The sequence below is a fragment of the Typopeltis vanoorti genome, chromosome 4 (genome assembly GCF_054136105.1).
Source record: "Typopeltis vanoorti isolate ZY-2024b chromosome 4, IOZ_Tvanoo_1.0, whole genome shotgun sequence".
Taxonomy (NCBI): Eukaryota; Metazoa; Arthropoda; class Arachnida; order Uropygi; family Thelyphonidae; genus Typopeltis; species Typopeltis vanoorti.
Window position 1 is genome coordinate 155890855 of NC_143552.1, and position 16140 is coordinate 155906994.

General features: G+C 35.3%; 1 protein-coding gene across 5 annotated transcripts in view; it reads right to left on the reverse strand.

Moving 5' to 3' along the window:
• Window positions 1-16140, reverse strand: part of LOC150107782 (eukaryotic translation initiation factor 4 gamma 3-like) — a 949069-nt gene that overhangs the window by 116612 nt on the left and 816317 nt on the right. For all 5 annotated transcript variants that reach the window (XM_090392049.1, XM_090392050.1, XM_090392046.1 and 2 more), the window contains exon 25: window positions 1792-1883. In XM_090392049.1, coding sequence (XP_090248175.1) covers window positions 1792-1883 — 92 coding nt within the window. The remainder of the gene's footprint in view (window positions 1-1791; window positions 1884-16140) is intronic.

A 16140-nucleotide genomic window follows, 5' to 3' on the forward strand; every position in this document is an offset into this window, starting at 1 on the left:
ACCAGGGTGGTGAAACAGGTGCAGCGGATGCAATAGACTCCAGGATGTGCTAATGGGAGGAGAGGATCCTTAGAGGAGTTGAATATGGTTTTAAGTTTAGTGGATTGTTTAAAGGTGGCATTGAGGTTATAACGTTGTAAGATTCTGTTGATTTTTTCTGATAACCCTTTAATGTATGGGATGGCTATGGTTTTACTGTAATCTAGATTCGTTTTTGTTGTTGTTTTATGGAGTATTTTATTAATAGTATTTTTGTTATAGCCATTATTTATGAATAGAGTAAGTTGTTGTGCAACAGCTCAATACATTCGAGTCATTATTTTCATGAGATTTCACTGCTATTCAATAAATGTGCAGATAAGTAAAGTCATCTAGAGTGATTACCTGTTTAGCATTTATCAGGTTGATCTGAAGATGCATTTTGTCACTAGCAACTGATCTACTAGGTATGTAACAACAACCCACTAAATTGTGAGACTTAACTTCAACACTAGATAGCATCAAACTACATGGACAAATTGTTACTAGTATTGCTGTAGTAATGGCTTTCTACCCTAATGGACTCAGATCAGGAGACATTATTAGCAGTAGCCTTCCTACAATGCATAGCATTACACATGTCCACAAGAATTACTAAGGCAAGCAATATGAAGTCATTAGCTTCTATATATGAGTTGCCCCAGTCCTGAAAATAATTCAGGTGCAAACTTTAATTTCCTTACACATGAATAAAGGATTAAACCAAGTATAAAATTTCTCAGTATTTTTAATTTTATGAATAAATTTATATGGAATAAGAGAGAAATTAATCAAAACACTAAATTACTGTATAGAAGATAGTGTTCAAACCAATTTTAACTTATGGATCTGAAAGCTGGGGTTAGAAATAAAACACCTGACCAAAGACTAGGGACCACAAATATGAGAAGCCCGAGAAAGATTAGGGGTGTGAACAGATGGCATCAATGGCAATATCATATTGAAAACAAAGATATTAGAAAAGAACCTGACATCGTTAGCAGAGCTAATCTCAGGTGGTATGGTCACTTTAAACAGAATGAGAGGGAAAAGATTAGCAAAACAAGTTCTCTGCCAGGTTGACAGGAAAAAGACCCAGAGGAAGACCAAGATATACGTGGATTGATACATCAAAAAAGTGCCTTAGAAGACAAAAATATAAGATTTGATAATGTTGGGGACTTGACAGATAACAGATTGATTTGGAGGAAAATTTTTGATAGGAAATTAGTAATGATGTAAGTTTTTCATGTAGTACTATCATAATATCCTGTACATCCCTTTAGGGTACATGTCAGGAATTTGATGATGAAATTAACAACACTATTTCACAGATGGCAGATAGCTCCTAAATAGTAAAAGCCCACAGAATGAGTCTGGTATATAGCTTCTTGTTTTCATGACTTAAAGCAGCATAAAGGTTTAGTTGGGCTTTCTATATCCAGTGAACCCCCCCCCCCCCCCCTCACACACACACACCAAACTCCTATGCAAAAGCATCTGTGGTTCCAACTAAATTCTAGCAGAATTTATCTAAATAGAATAACCACAACAATGAAATCTGGCAATATAACCTTGTGAAAGGAGTCAAAGAGCGTATTTGGAAACTAAGATGAAGAGAAAACAAAAAAGTGATAATTGAGTTTTTGTGAGGAAGAGAAATATAAAGTTCACTTTTGCCAACTAGTTAAACATGTCCATGATAAATTATTAATTCCATTAAGAACACAAATAATAGTAATTAAAAAAAATTAGTATGGAATAAATAAGCACCTCAAAATCACAGTTGTGTAGGAACTCATCAATTAGAGGTTTAGTTTTACGTTCAATATCTTCTTCTGTCAGATCTTTCCCTTTTAAAATAGCTGTTGGGGGAGGAAAAAAAGTCATTTATTTTTTAAATTTGATATAACAAAAATTTTAAGTACTTTATAACCCTTTTAACTAGTCTGTGCAAGTGATTGCAAGGTGGAAGAATAATTTCCAAACTTAAACTTTGATATAGGATGTTTCATAAAACAACTGATCATTTACTTACATCTTTAATGTTATTTTAATTTTTTCCAATGTCAGAAAAAGTGTTCAATTTAGATAAAGATATGGCAAACAATGGAGAATGTTTGCTGGATTACATGCAGTGAGTTGCATTATCATGCAACTGATTGTATGGAAGAAAAAGTTATCAATTTTCCTATTAACAGCGACTCTCCTTCCAGGAGTTACAAAAAAAAAAAAAAAATGAACCATTATTTTGGCTCTAAAGTATCCTGACTTTATATCACTAGACTTTTCAATCAAGTTTGTCTGCACAAAGGAAAAAATGCCTTAGAAACCAAGGATTTTTTTAAGCCCCAGTAGTACTTCATGAGCATTTTTCACCTATTCTCTCTGTAATTACCATCATGTCAGTGAATGTGGACATTAAATCCCAGTAAAAGCTGAACAAAAACTGGATATTTGCCATATTAGAGGTGCACATATGAAAACCATGCAGTATACGGATATAAAATCCTGTATTTTATATCCATGTACTGCATGCTATTTACATAATACAAGGTATATGTAAATAGCACATATACCTTGTTATTTGTTAATATTTAACAACTAATAAGGTATACTAAAATACACATTTTTTATATTTAAAAATATTTATCACACACACACACTGAAATAAAGGTAAACTGTCCAATTTTTTTTTTACATACCTTACAAATGCTCAATGTGTCCACCTTTGCTGATGTGGCAGACATCAAGCAGATAATCCATTTTGTCCCACATGTGTGTGAGCATGTCACAATCAATCAGTGTTACAGCGCAGTGATACAGTTGCAAAGTTCCATGAGACTAGCAGGGAGTGGGAGCACAAGGACAGTGCCCTTCATGAATCTCCACAAGAAAAAGCTGCATGGGGTTAAATCTGGTGACCAAGATAGCCACAACATTAATGCGTCATCATTTTGATGTGTGAGTCCTATCCAATGTTGTGGCAAGTTTATGATGAGGTACCTTCACATTTCAGTGTGGTAATGAGCCAGAGAGCCATCTTGGTGATAGATGTAATCATCACTGTCTCCATTAAGTTGTGGCATCAGCCAGTTCTCCAACATGTCCATATAAGTCATCCCTGTGATGGTGAGCTCTGTGAAGAAAAATTGCATAAAAGACATTCACCTTTGGAGTCTTGCACATGCTCAATAATGACTGTGTTGAGATTTTTAGCCCCCCCCCCCAGATTTGTGCTGATTAACCTTCTCACACATGTGAGAAGCTGCTCTGTCGCTAAAGATGAACGACTTCACAAAACTGTCAACTTGAAACCTCTCCTATAAGTTATCGCAGAAATGAAGACACATTTTTTTATCATTAATGCTGAAAGCCTGATGCAGCAGAAGTTCGAAGGGTTTAACCTTCAGTCTCTTACGGAGAATTCGCCACACTGTTGGTTGCGAGATACCAACTTCTAAACTTGCATGTATGGTGGACTTCAATTGGCTGCACACATTGGCTTCTCTAATACAATCCACAGTTTCCTCATTTGGCCCTGAATGTCCCAGATGAGGAGCAGTGCACAGGCAGCCTTCATCCCAGAATTTCTCATATCACTTCTTGATAATGTTGTAGACAGGTGGTTCCTTCTGAAAATCCGCTCAAAATCATTGCTGCACTGTCACAACAGACGTGGTTCTTGCATGTTTTAACACACAAAATGACTTCTCTCGCTTACTCAGGCTTCTTTGCTACTATTGCCTCCTAGCACCAAGCCACAGAAACTGCCCGTGCAGAGGTGCGCAGGCAGTTTCCTCAAACTTGGAGAGTTTGTCGTTCCTTTGGCGTAAAACTTACCACTATCTATTGAATATGTTTCACGTATTTCTGAATAACCCTGTATGTATATATAAGGTGTGCTGAAAAGTTGCAATAATCACCATGAAGTAACTGAGGAAGAACCATGTAAATGACACATTATTCTACATATTCCCCACAAAGTGTTATACACTAGTTACAATGCTGCTGCACAAACTAGTCCTCAGCTGCAGATAGAACTTCATCAACTGTGATAAATTTTGTTCCTTTCAAGTGTTTTTTTTTTTTAAATTTGGGAACAGGAAATAGCCAGATGGGACCAGGTCTGGCAAATAGGGTGGGTGAGATAGACATTGAAAGCCCAAGTTGTGTATTGTCTGTTGGGTTTCATGAGCAGGTGCATTGTCCTGCAAAAGCAACACCTCTACTCAGTTTCCCAAGGCGTTTTTTCTTCAGTACCTCCATCAGAGCTGTTGAATAAACTGCTGCTGTAATAGTTTCACCTTTTCTGAGATACTAGGTAAGGATTACACCATCCATATCCCAAAAGACAATGGCAAGAACTTTCCCTGCTGAGTTTTGGGTTCGAAACTTCTTTGGCCATGGAGAACCTTTGTGTCTTCACCCCACTGACTGTTGTTTGGTCTCGAGGTCATAGTGATGAAAACATTTTTTATCAACAGTCATAATACGAGCCAAATAATTTGCACCTGATTTCTCAAAATGACCCAAAATCCAGTGAAATGACAGCACACATTCTCTCTTTTGGTCAACATTCAAACATTTCAGAACCCACTTTGCTGAGAGTTTCTGCATGTCCAGATGTTGGTGGATAATGACCTCAGCTTTCCCTGGATATCCCCAGAGCCTTTGCAATGTTTTTTGGCTGGTATTCGTCTATCATCAAGGATCATGGCATGCACTGCTGCCATGATCCTTGCAGACTTTTCTTGCAGCACGAAAAACTTAATGATGGCCTGCACCTCTGTGTTTTCGAATTTCTTCAAAACCCCTGCCATGTCTTCTTATATATCCTAAAAGAAAAAGAACAAATTATTATAATTTGATGAAACATGGGAATTAAAGGTTTTAACATATGTTCTTTCTTGTGGTTATATCAGTTGCTTAAATATCATTTTTGTTCTAGGTATTTATCAGAACTTTCAGCCCCCTCGTGTGTGTGTGTGTGTGTGTGTGTGTGTGTGTGTGTGTGTGTGTGTGTACACATACTTTTATAATATTGCATCATGTTCTGATTTTGTATCTTTCTAAAGTTGATATCTGAATGGCACCCCAGAAATGGAAAGTGAGCTATACAGAAAGACCAAAGAGAATCTGATGATGGGGGGGCCTTCATCCAGGAGCAGACAAAAAAAATGGCTGATGATGATATCTTTAATATCTAGTATTAGCAAATATTCATCATGACTACTTTCCATCATCTAAAGCATTTTGAACTGCATGAATATATCGTTGGCCTGGTTGGCTGAGAGGATAGCACATCTGCTCTCCAATCTACAGGTTGTGAATTAGAGTCACACCGTGGGCATGCGTATATGTAAAAGCCTGCTCTAAACGAGCTTGTGTTAAAGGTTTGTGTTAAAAATAAATAAATAAATGACAATAATAAACACATTTTTTGGGGGAAAAATACATTCATTAAACTGAAATTAAAAAATTTAACGACTGTGTGTGTATGTATTACAAAAAATTTGCTTAAACAATTCAATATGCTTCAAGCTGAATATTCAGTGCTTCATCCAAATAATAGAATGAAGTGAAGTGAAGTGAAATGAATTTGTGTAATAATACTTTGTCTAATAATACTTCTATTTGTGTAATAGAGACTATTTCACCACATGAAAATACAAAATGGAAAAGCACAATCTTATTTTGTAGCTAAACACACACAGACACTAAGTGCTAGCCAAGTCATATATTCAATTTGTATTAGTGCTTTTGATTAAGGTTTCACTTGCCTGAAAGCTATTTCGAACTGTTGGTTCTTATTAGAGATCAGGCTGAAACCTTAAAATGGCAAGAATCCTCATTCAATACCAAAGCAATCCTGTTTCAGAGAGTTGGATTTTCTTGTAAGTGAACAGTTTGAAACTTTGAAATATAGAAAAAAATTTAAAAAAGTGTCATTCTACATTTTGTTATAAAATATTGATGGATGTATTCCAGTATACTCTTATGAAAAGTTGATGCATTTCAGCTTTATACATTAATATCTTATTATGCATCCAAGAGTTCACCTAGGATGAATTTAACCTTCTGACAGCTGTCCCATTTGTCTTCATTTCACCTTGTTCAAATTTTGGCAAATAACAGCTATAGAGCAAGTGACCACCAATAAAAGGCAAATGTTTGGGATTTTGGGAAGAGATGTTTATGTAGTGCAAGATAAAGCAATTTGAAAGATTATGTTCTCATCAGCTCTTGGGTAAATTTTCAAAAATTTTTTAAGTTTCTACATTTGCAATAAAATATAAATCGATCCACAATATTCTATATTTCAATATAATGAAAATGTTCATTTAAAAATTTATTTATTTAAAACATTTATTTAAAAACATCACAGCATAAAAATTGAGAAAAAAATATTACATTTAATAAAAAAAATAAGCGTCAAAGGCATGTCTTCAATATACACTGCACAACACAATTACGGGATATTTAAGTTTCTGTCAGATAATTACAAATTTCTGCAAATAATTATAACTATTGGATACTTTATACATGAATAAATATTTCTTACTTATGGATAGGGTGTAATTGATGAGATATTGTTTAAATAATTGATATGTGTTACAAATTTAACAAATCATACATTTTAGGATGAAATAATTTTAACAAGATTAACAACAAGAATAGCCAAAAACGCTTTTGTTAATTTTAATAGGGCTTATGGTCTCCATTAACAGCCAAAACAGCAGCACATCTTGATTGCATGGACCAGACAAGATGATCAAACACTTCTGGGATATTTCCCCACTCCTCTATGAGAGCAATTTCGAGCGCTTGACGTGATCGTGGCGGCACAAGTCGAGCAGAAACATGCCTACCTAAAGCATCCAAGGCATGTTCGATTGGATTACAATCTGGTGAACAGGCAGGCCAGTCCATTCGTTCAATAGCTTCTTTCTCAAACCACTTTTGTACCAAATTTGCACAGTGTGAAACAAGCATTGTCATCCATAAAAATGAATTCTTGGCCAATTGCAGTAGCATATGGACGAACTATAGGTTCTAAATCCTCATAACAATACCTTTGGGATGTTAAGTAACTGTTTCTGATAAAATAGAGATCAGTATGGCCATCTATAGTTATTCTAGCCCATACCATCAAACTCCCACCTTGATGTTGGGATCTTTCACGAACAAACTGTGGTTTTTTTTTTCTTGTTCCACTTTCACGCCATATCACTAAAAAGTACACAAGCCCAATGCTCATTTGTCCAATTGAATTACTGAGCGTTCCTGGTAAGATTTATGCAAATATACTGAAGAAATGGCTAAGAAAAATTGGGGAAGGAAAGGTTGGTGAAGAACAAGCTGGATTTAGGCCAAGGAGAGGTTGTCATGATCAGATTTTCACTTTAAGACTAGTTACCAAAATGAAAGTTCTTCAAAATGCTACAGTTATATGGTGTACCGCAGTGATGGCGAAACTATGACACACGTGTCAGCACTGACACACTTGAGGGTTTCAGATGACACACCCGGAATGTTGAAAAAAATTGGTATTCTGATGAAAAAAAACTGCGATAAATCACGTAAGATCGCTCTCAGTTAAGGTGAAGGTAGGTTTCAATTCATTGAAAGAATTATATTTTATATGGTTGGCCGTAATGTCGGTTTTATCAAACAATGTACAGAATATGTTGGTCATCACCTGGTTTGTTTCCATTTTATTATACACCAGGAGACACTGTGCAAAATCAGGCTTAAAGGATTTGGATGATGTGATGAGAATTCTGACAAAGGTAACTAATTTTACTGCTGTCAGAGCTTTAAACAAACGACAATTTAATTCACTTTTAAAAGAAGTTGAATCAGTGTACAATAATATTCAATGGTTGAGTCGTGGCCAAGTACTTGAACGGGTTGTTGAATGTTTAAATGAAATTAAATTATATTTAAATACGAAGGGCATGGAGCACGAATTTTCTCAGTGGAACGATTCTGCTTGGCTCAGTAAGCTGATGTTTTTTACAGATTTTTCATTGCACCTGAATGAACTTAACATACAATTGAAAGGTTTCGGAAAATCTGTCGATGTTATGTTTGGCACAATCAAGAGATTTGAGAATAAACTCAAAATATCATCATCATCATCAAATTCCTGTCATGTACCCTCAAGGGGTGTACAGGATATGACAGTACTACATGAAAAAAATTATATCATTACTAACTTCCTATCTACAATTTTCCTCCAAATCAGTCTGTTACTTGTCAAGACTCCAACATTATCAGATCTTATATTTCTATCGTCTAAGGCACTTTGTACAGTATCAATCCACCTATATCTTGGTATTCCTCTGGGTCGTTTTCCTGCCAACCTGGCAGAGAACACTTGTTTTGCTAATCTTTCCTCTCCCATTCTATTTAAGTAACCATACCACCTGAGATTAGCTCTGCTAACGTATTCCTGGATGCTGACAATGTCAAGTTCTTTCCTAATATCCTCATTTTTAATATGATATTGCCATTGATGCCATCTGTTCACGTCTATAATCTTTCTCAGGACTCTAATATCTGCGGTCTCTAGTCTTTGGTCAAGTGTTTTACTTCTGACCCAGCTCTCAGATCCATAAGTTAAAACTGGTTTGAAGACTGTCTTGTATACAGCTAATTTAGTGTTCCGACTAATTTCTTTCTTATTCCATATGAATTTATTCAATTGACTTCCTACCATGCCAGCTTTGCTGATTCTGTTGTCTATTTCTATATTTAATTTACAATCTTCAGTAAAAATCATGCCTAAGTAGCTGAAATGTTTCACTTGTTCCACAGGTTCTCCATTCACAACACAGTTGACATTTTCAATGATTCTGCCTATTTTCATTGTCTTTGTCTTTTTATTGCTGACCTTCATACCATATCTATTACAACAGCAATTCAATTTAGTCAGAGAATCTTGCAGACTTGCAGCGGATTTATTTAGAAGTATAACATCATCCGCATAAAGCAAAGAGCTGACATTAACATCTCCAATTTTGATATCATGTTTAATACCACTTTCTTTCATAATGTGATCCATATAGATAATGAATAACTGAGAGGATAATGTATATCCTTGTATCAACCAGATTTAACATTAAACCATCTTCCTGTACTTCCTTCAATTCTAACTGCTGACAACTCAAATACAGACTAAGTATTGCTTGATATAATGCCCCATTGGCACCATATAACTGCAGTGTATTGAATAGCTTCTCTCTTGGCACCTTGTCATATGCCTTTTCCAAATCGACAAAACTTAAATACAGATCTTTGTTATATTCCCATGCTTTCTCGACTATTTGTCATAAAGTGAAGATCTGATCCTGACAGCCTCTATTTGGGCTGAATCCAGCTTATTCTTCACCAAGCTTTTTTTCCACAATTCTTCTCAACCGTTTCTCAAGTATACTTGCATAGATCTTGCCAGGAACACTCAGCAGGGTAATACCTCTGTAATTCTCACATTCAGTTTTATTTCCCTTTTTATATGTGGATACTATGAGAGCTCTCCTCCAATCATTGGGAATTCGTCCCTCTGTCCAGGCTTTCTGAACTATGCAGTGCAGCCACTGTAAGACTCTTATACCACCATACTTCAGCATTTCTGGTCGAATATCATCTACTCCTGCTGCCTTTCCACATTTCAAGCCTTTGATGGCTTTTTCTACTTCAAGTATGGATATGTATTCCTGACTGCATGCCTGGTCAGTGTTTTTTTATCACTGTGATGTCATCACTGCTTGTTTCATTTAGCAGTTTTTCAAAGTAATTACTCCATACTTCAAGGATATCTTTTTCTACCATTTTCATGTCACCTTTATCATCTCTAACTCCTTTTACAGCACTCTTTACTCCATTCCTAAGCTTCTTCAACAACCTCCAGAATATTTTGCCACCTTCTTGATATTTATTTTCTATATATTCTTGCCAAAGTCCTCCCATGACTTTTGTTTAGCTAGTTTTACACACTGTTTAGCTTTCTGACATTTGTCTCTGTATTCTGTAAGAGTAAAAGCTGACTTATTTGCCAGGAACTTTTGATATGCTTTCTTCTTTTCCTTCACTGCCTCTTTAACTTCCTGTGTCCACCAGGGAGTTCAGATTTTTTTATCCTTGCACACAACCTCACCACATGCCTCTCTGGCAGAATTAATCAATGTTTTCTTCAGAGTTTGCCACTGAATCTCCAAGGTTTGATTCCTGTTCTCAAACTCTTTCATTTTTTCTTCAATAATCTTTGTGTATTTTAGTCTACAGTTCACATCTGAGAGCTGCTCAACTTTTATTCGCTTTAAAACTTTCTTACATGTTTTTCTTTTCAATATGAAATTCAATTTTATCCTGCTCAAGACTAAATAGTGATCACTTCCAATTTCAAATCCTCTGTACACTCTAGTGTCCTGCACCAGAGTGTACAGAGGAGAAAACATCACTATCAACAATAACATAGTCAATGAGACTTTTCTTATTCCTAGCCTCTTCTCTCCATGTGAATTTGTGCACATTTTTATGTTGGAACATGGTGTTAGTAATAACCAGTCCATGTCCTGAGCAGAAATCCAACAGATATTTGCCATTATTATTAGCTTTGCTCTTTTCCCCAAATTTTCCCAAAATATTTTTGTATGTCTCACAATCATTTCTTACTCTGCTATTTAGATCCCCAACAAGGACCAACTTTTCCTTTTTCATTGTGTCAGTTGTTTTTTCTAAAGCATCAAAAAATTCCTCCACTTCTACCTTAGTAGAACCTTCTGTGGGACCATAGGCACAAATAAGTCTCATTGTCCAGTTCCCCATTTTCATATTTGCCCACATTACTCTATTTGAGACTGACTGCCATTCAAGAAGATTAGCCTCATATTTTGTGTTGAATACTATGGCTACTCCTTCTTTTCCTTGATTGTCATTGCCTGAATATAACATTTTGTATTTATTGCTCAGAAAGATCTCACCGGTTTTGGTCTTTTTTATTTCAGTCACCCCTATTATGTCGATCTGGTACTTATCTAATTCCTCAGCTAGCTCCATTTCTTTGCCATTCAGGCTTCTTACGTTGATAGTACCGATCTTTAACTCTGGTGATGTTGAGTTGGGGTTTATTTTCAGATTTGTTCCAGTAGCTGACTTTTCGCTGTTCTCCCTGGTTCCCTGGAGAAAACAACGGGGGCTTTGTTTAACCGGGCGACGCCCCAGCCGGAATGAAATTTTGTCATGTTGTACCATCATTTTTTATTTTGGTTTAACCAATAAGAATATAATTTGGTCATCTAAATCCCAAATTGCCAGCCCATCCTCGTTCGTTTAGTATCAAAGTAGATACCCAACAGGGTGCACCACGAGAAGGTGAGGACTGGACATTAGGTCAGAAGCCCTGGTCGGTTCTCCGCATTCCTTTAAAGGCTATGTGGAGGTCTCCTCTCAGTTATACAGCTTTGACCCTTAAGCACCACAACTCAAAATATTTCAAAGTGATTTAGAAAGTAACAATTTTAAGTATTTCCCAAGAGTGAAAGTTTTTTTAACGAAACCAGTCCCAAAAATTGTGAACAACATATCAACAAATCTATCGAAGTTCTAAAGTCAGTAACTGAGCAGTTTTCTTCTAGATTTGAACATTTTCAAATGTTGGAACAAACAATCCAATTCATAAAGTATCCTGATGAAATAGAATTCATGGATCTTAAATTAGATGGCTTTGAGTGGTTGGATTTAAAAGATCTAGAAATGCAACTAGCCGACTTCCTGTATAATCCTATCTGGAAAAGAAAGTTTATTGCTCTTAGAAATGAATTAGAAGAACTTGAGCGGGAACGTCTGCATGATACCGCGTGTAAAAATTCAGACTGTGAAATTCTAAGTGTGTGGAATAGCCTTCTCAAAAACTTTCATGCTCTTAAAATCTTTGCTAAAGCTCTTCTAACAATTTTCTCTTCTACGTACTATTGTGAAACTCTATTTTCTGCCTTAAATAATATCAAATCGAAAGGGAGAAATAGATTGAGCAATGATTTGAGCGCTGCCTGTGTAGCATTAAAATGTACGCACTATAGTTCTTCTATAAAGCAACTTTCTACCAGTACTCAGCAACAGAAAAGTCATTAAATGTAATGCAAGTTTGCAATTTCACTTTATTAAATTAATTGTATAATATGAATTCATAGATTTTATATCAATGTCCTATTAAATAAATAGCCTAATATGATATGTATAAGTCACCATCTATGATTCTGTAGTTAAATTTATAATGCATGTATGCAAAAAGAAATACACCTTGGTAAAAAAAAAGGTTCGCCATCACTGGTGTAATGGAACATTATATCAAGCAATACGCAGTCTCTATTTAAGCTGTAAATCAGCAGTTAGAATTGAACGAGGTACAGGAAGATAGTTTGAGGTAAAATCAGGTGTGCAACAAGGGTGCACATTATCATCATCATCAAATTCCTGACATGTACCATCAAGGGATGTACAGGATATGATAGTACTACATGAACAACTTATATCATTATTAACTTCCTTTTTACAATTTTCCTCCAAATCAATCTTTACCTGTCAAGACTCCCATGAGCTTCCACCATGTACGGTTTTGTGCTTATTGCATTCTTCATAGGACAGAAAGGTCCATTCCTTAATATTTCCCATCCAATCTGTTCTTTGTCTTCCTCCTCTTCTTTTTCCTTGTATCATTCCTTCTAGAAGTGTTTTTTGTACGGATTCATGCCTTAGTATGTGACCAAGGTAGGTGGTTTTTCCTTTTCTTAATGGTTTTCAACAGATTCCTATCCTCCAATCATCTCTAATATTTCTAAATTATTTTTTTTTTGGCAGTCCATGGGACTCTAAGAATTCTTCTGAGGATCCACATCTCAAAGGATTTTAGTTTATTTTCACAATATTTTTATACTGTCCAGGTTTCTGCTCCATATAGCAGTGTTGACCATACGTAGCATTTGGGCAGCCTAATTCTTGTTTTTGTGTGAATTTCCCTTGAGGTCAAAATGTTTTTCATGCTAATGAAGGTTGATCTAGAAATTTCTATTCTTCTTAATATTTTCTTATCACACTTTCCATTCTCTGTAATAAGTTGACCCAAATATATAACTCTCTACTTGATCTAAAGTATTTCCTCTGATCTTAATATTTATATCGGGTATTTCCTCCTTTTCCCTTGTTATCAGCATGGTTTTGGTTTTTTTGAAGTTGAAATTAAGTCCATATTTTTCACTTAGCTTCAGCGTCTCTTCTAGAAGGTTTTGAAGGCAATTTTTTTATTTTCATCTAGCAGTACTATATCATCTGCATATCTTAAATTGTTTATATTCCTGCCTCCTTTAAATTCTTCTAATTGCTGGAAAATATATTCAGTATAGAGGTTCAACAACATAGGAGAAAGAACACAGCCTTGTCTGACACCCTTCTTTACTGGGAATTCCTCCGAGATTTCTCCTGATATTTTTATCGAGGTAGTTTGCTTCCAATATAGATTTTTCAGTAATCTGGTATCTTTACCATCTACTCCTAAATTTCTGACGCATTTGATTAGCTGTCCATGTTGTATATTGTCAAAAGCCTTTGTGTAGTCAATAAAACATAAGTAGACTTCTTTCTGCTTCCCCAGATATTTTTCTATAATAGTTCTAATGTTGAAGACTAATTCTCTAGTTCCTTTATTTTCCTGGAAACCAGATCGTGTTTCATTAATTTCCATTTTGATTTTGTTTATTTCTTTCTAGGATGATATATATAACATAACTTTTGCTATCTGACTGATTGTTCTGTATTCTTCACATTTGATTGCCTTCGATTTTTTAGGTTTTGGTAGGAACGCTGAGTGATTAAAATCTTTTGGCAGGTGTCCAGTTTCGTATATTTTGTTACATATGTCAGTCAGTGATCTTATAGCCTTATCATCTAAAGCCTTTAGATATTCTGCCATAATTCCATCCATTCCTGGAGCTTTTTCTGGTTTCCTAATGGCATTTGTTACTTCCGAGGTAAGCATAGTAAGCCCCTTCAAATATTCTTACATTGGCTTATCTATTCTATCATGATTGTAGAGTTCCTTTGAATACTCTACCCAACTATCCCTTATTTTGTCTTTCTCCATTAGGATGTTTCCACTGGTATCTTCAATGCAATGAGAGCCTACCCTTTTGCAAGATTTGTTAGTTAGCTCCCTAACTTTTTCATGAAGTTCTCTGGTTTTGTGCTTTTTGTCCAGAAGTTAAATTTCCTTGCATTTGTTGTTGAGCCATAGTTCTTTTGCAATTCTACATTCTTTCCTGATCTCCTTGTTTAAGTTCTTGTATTCAGGACGATTTTAGTGTTCCTTTCTTTCCTCCATCATTTTCAGTATCTCGTCATTCATCCAGGGTTTACTCATTTTCTTCTCAAATTTGGGAATTGTTTAACTGCCTTTTTTATGCCCTCTTTAAATTTCTGCCATCTATCCCTAATCTCATCTTTAAGGTAAGGATAACTGGTGAGACCAGGAACATTAAAATTACCTCCTAAATTATCAGATCTTAAATTTCTGTCTTCTAAGACACTTTTTTGTTATATCAATCAACTTAAATCTAGGTCTTCCTATGGGACTTTTTCCTGCCAACATGGCAGAGAACACTTGTTTTGCTAATCTTTCTGCTTAAGTGACCAAACCACCTGAGATTAGCTGCTAACACATTCCTGGATGCCAATATCTTCATTTTTAATATGATATTGCCACTGATACCATTTGATCATGCCCCTAATCTTTTTCAAGACTCTCATATTTGAGATCTCTAGTCTTTGGTCATGTGCTTTATTTCTAATCCAGCTCTCAGATCCACAAGTTAAAATTGGTTTGTATACAGCTAATTTAGTGTTTTGACTAATTTCTCTCTTACTCCATATAAATTTATTCAGTTGACTTCCTACCATTCTGGCTTTATTATTCTGTTTGTCTATTTCCATAATAAATTTACCATCTTCACTAAAAATTGTGTCTAAAAAGCTGAAATGTTTTACTTGTTCTATAGGTTCTCAAATGTATTTAATGTTTCTGATGATTTTCATTGTCTTTTTTTTTTTATTACTGACTTTCATAGCAAATTCATTATAAAAGTTATTCAACTTAGTCCAAGAATCTTGCAGACTTATGCTAGATATATTCAGAGGCATAACATCATCTGCATAAAGTAAAGATAAGATCTGAGATTAACATCTCCAATTCTGATATCAGGTTTAATACCACTTTCCTTCATAACGTGATCCATATAGATAATGAATAACAGATGGGATAATATACATCCTTGTCTGAAACCAGATTTAACATTTAAACCATCTTCCTGTACTTCCTTCAATTCCAACTGCTGAGTTTCAACTCAAATGGAGACGAAGTATTGCTTAATATAATGCTCCACTGACACCCTGTCATATTTTTCCAGGTCTACAAAACGTAGATACAGATATTTGTTATATTCCCACGATTTCTTAACTATTTCTCGTAACGTGAAAATATGATCCTGACAGCCTCTTTTTTGGCCTGAATCCAGCTTGTTCTTCAAAAGTTTCCCTTCCATAATCTTTCTCAACCGTTTCTCACATATACTTTCTTAAATTTTACCAGGAGCACTTAGTAGGGAAATACCTCTAATTCTCACATTCAGTTTTATTTCCCTTTTTATATATGGGTGCTATCAGAGCTCTACTCCAATCATCTGGAATTTGTCCTTCTGTCCAGGCCTTCTGATGTATGCAGTGCAGCCACTGCAAGACTTTTATACCTCCATACCCGAGCCTGTTCAAATATCATCTACTCCAAGTATGGATATGTATTCCTGATCCCATGTCTGTTGAGTGTTTTTTTTACTACTGTGCTGTCACTGTTTGTTTCATTTAGCAATTTTTAAAATCAATTAGTCCATACATCAAGGATATCATTTTCACCAGTTTTCAGGTCACCTTTATCATCTCTAATTTCTTTTACATCACTCTTTCCTCCATTTCTGAGCTTTTTTTTAACAGCCTCCAGAATATTTTGCCATCTTCCTGATATTTATTTTTTATGTTCTTACCCAAGTCTTCCCATGACTTTTGTTTAGCTTT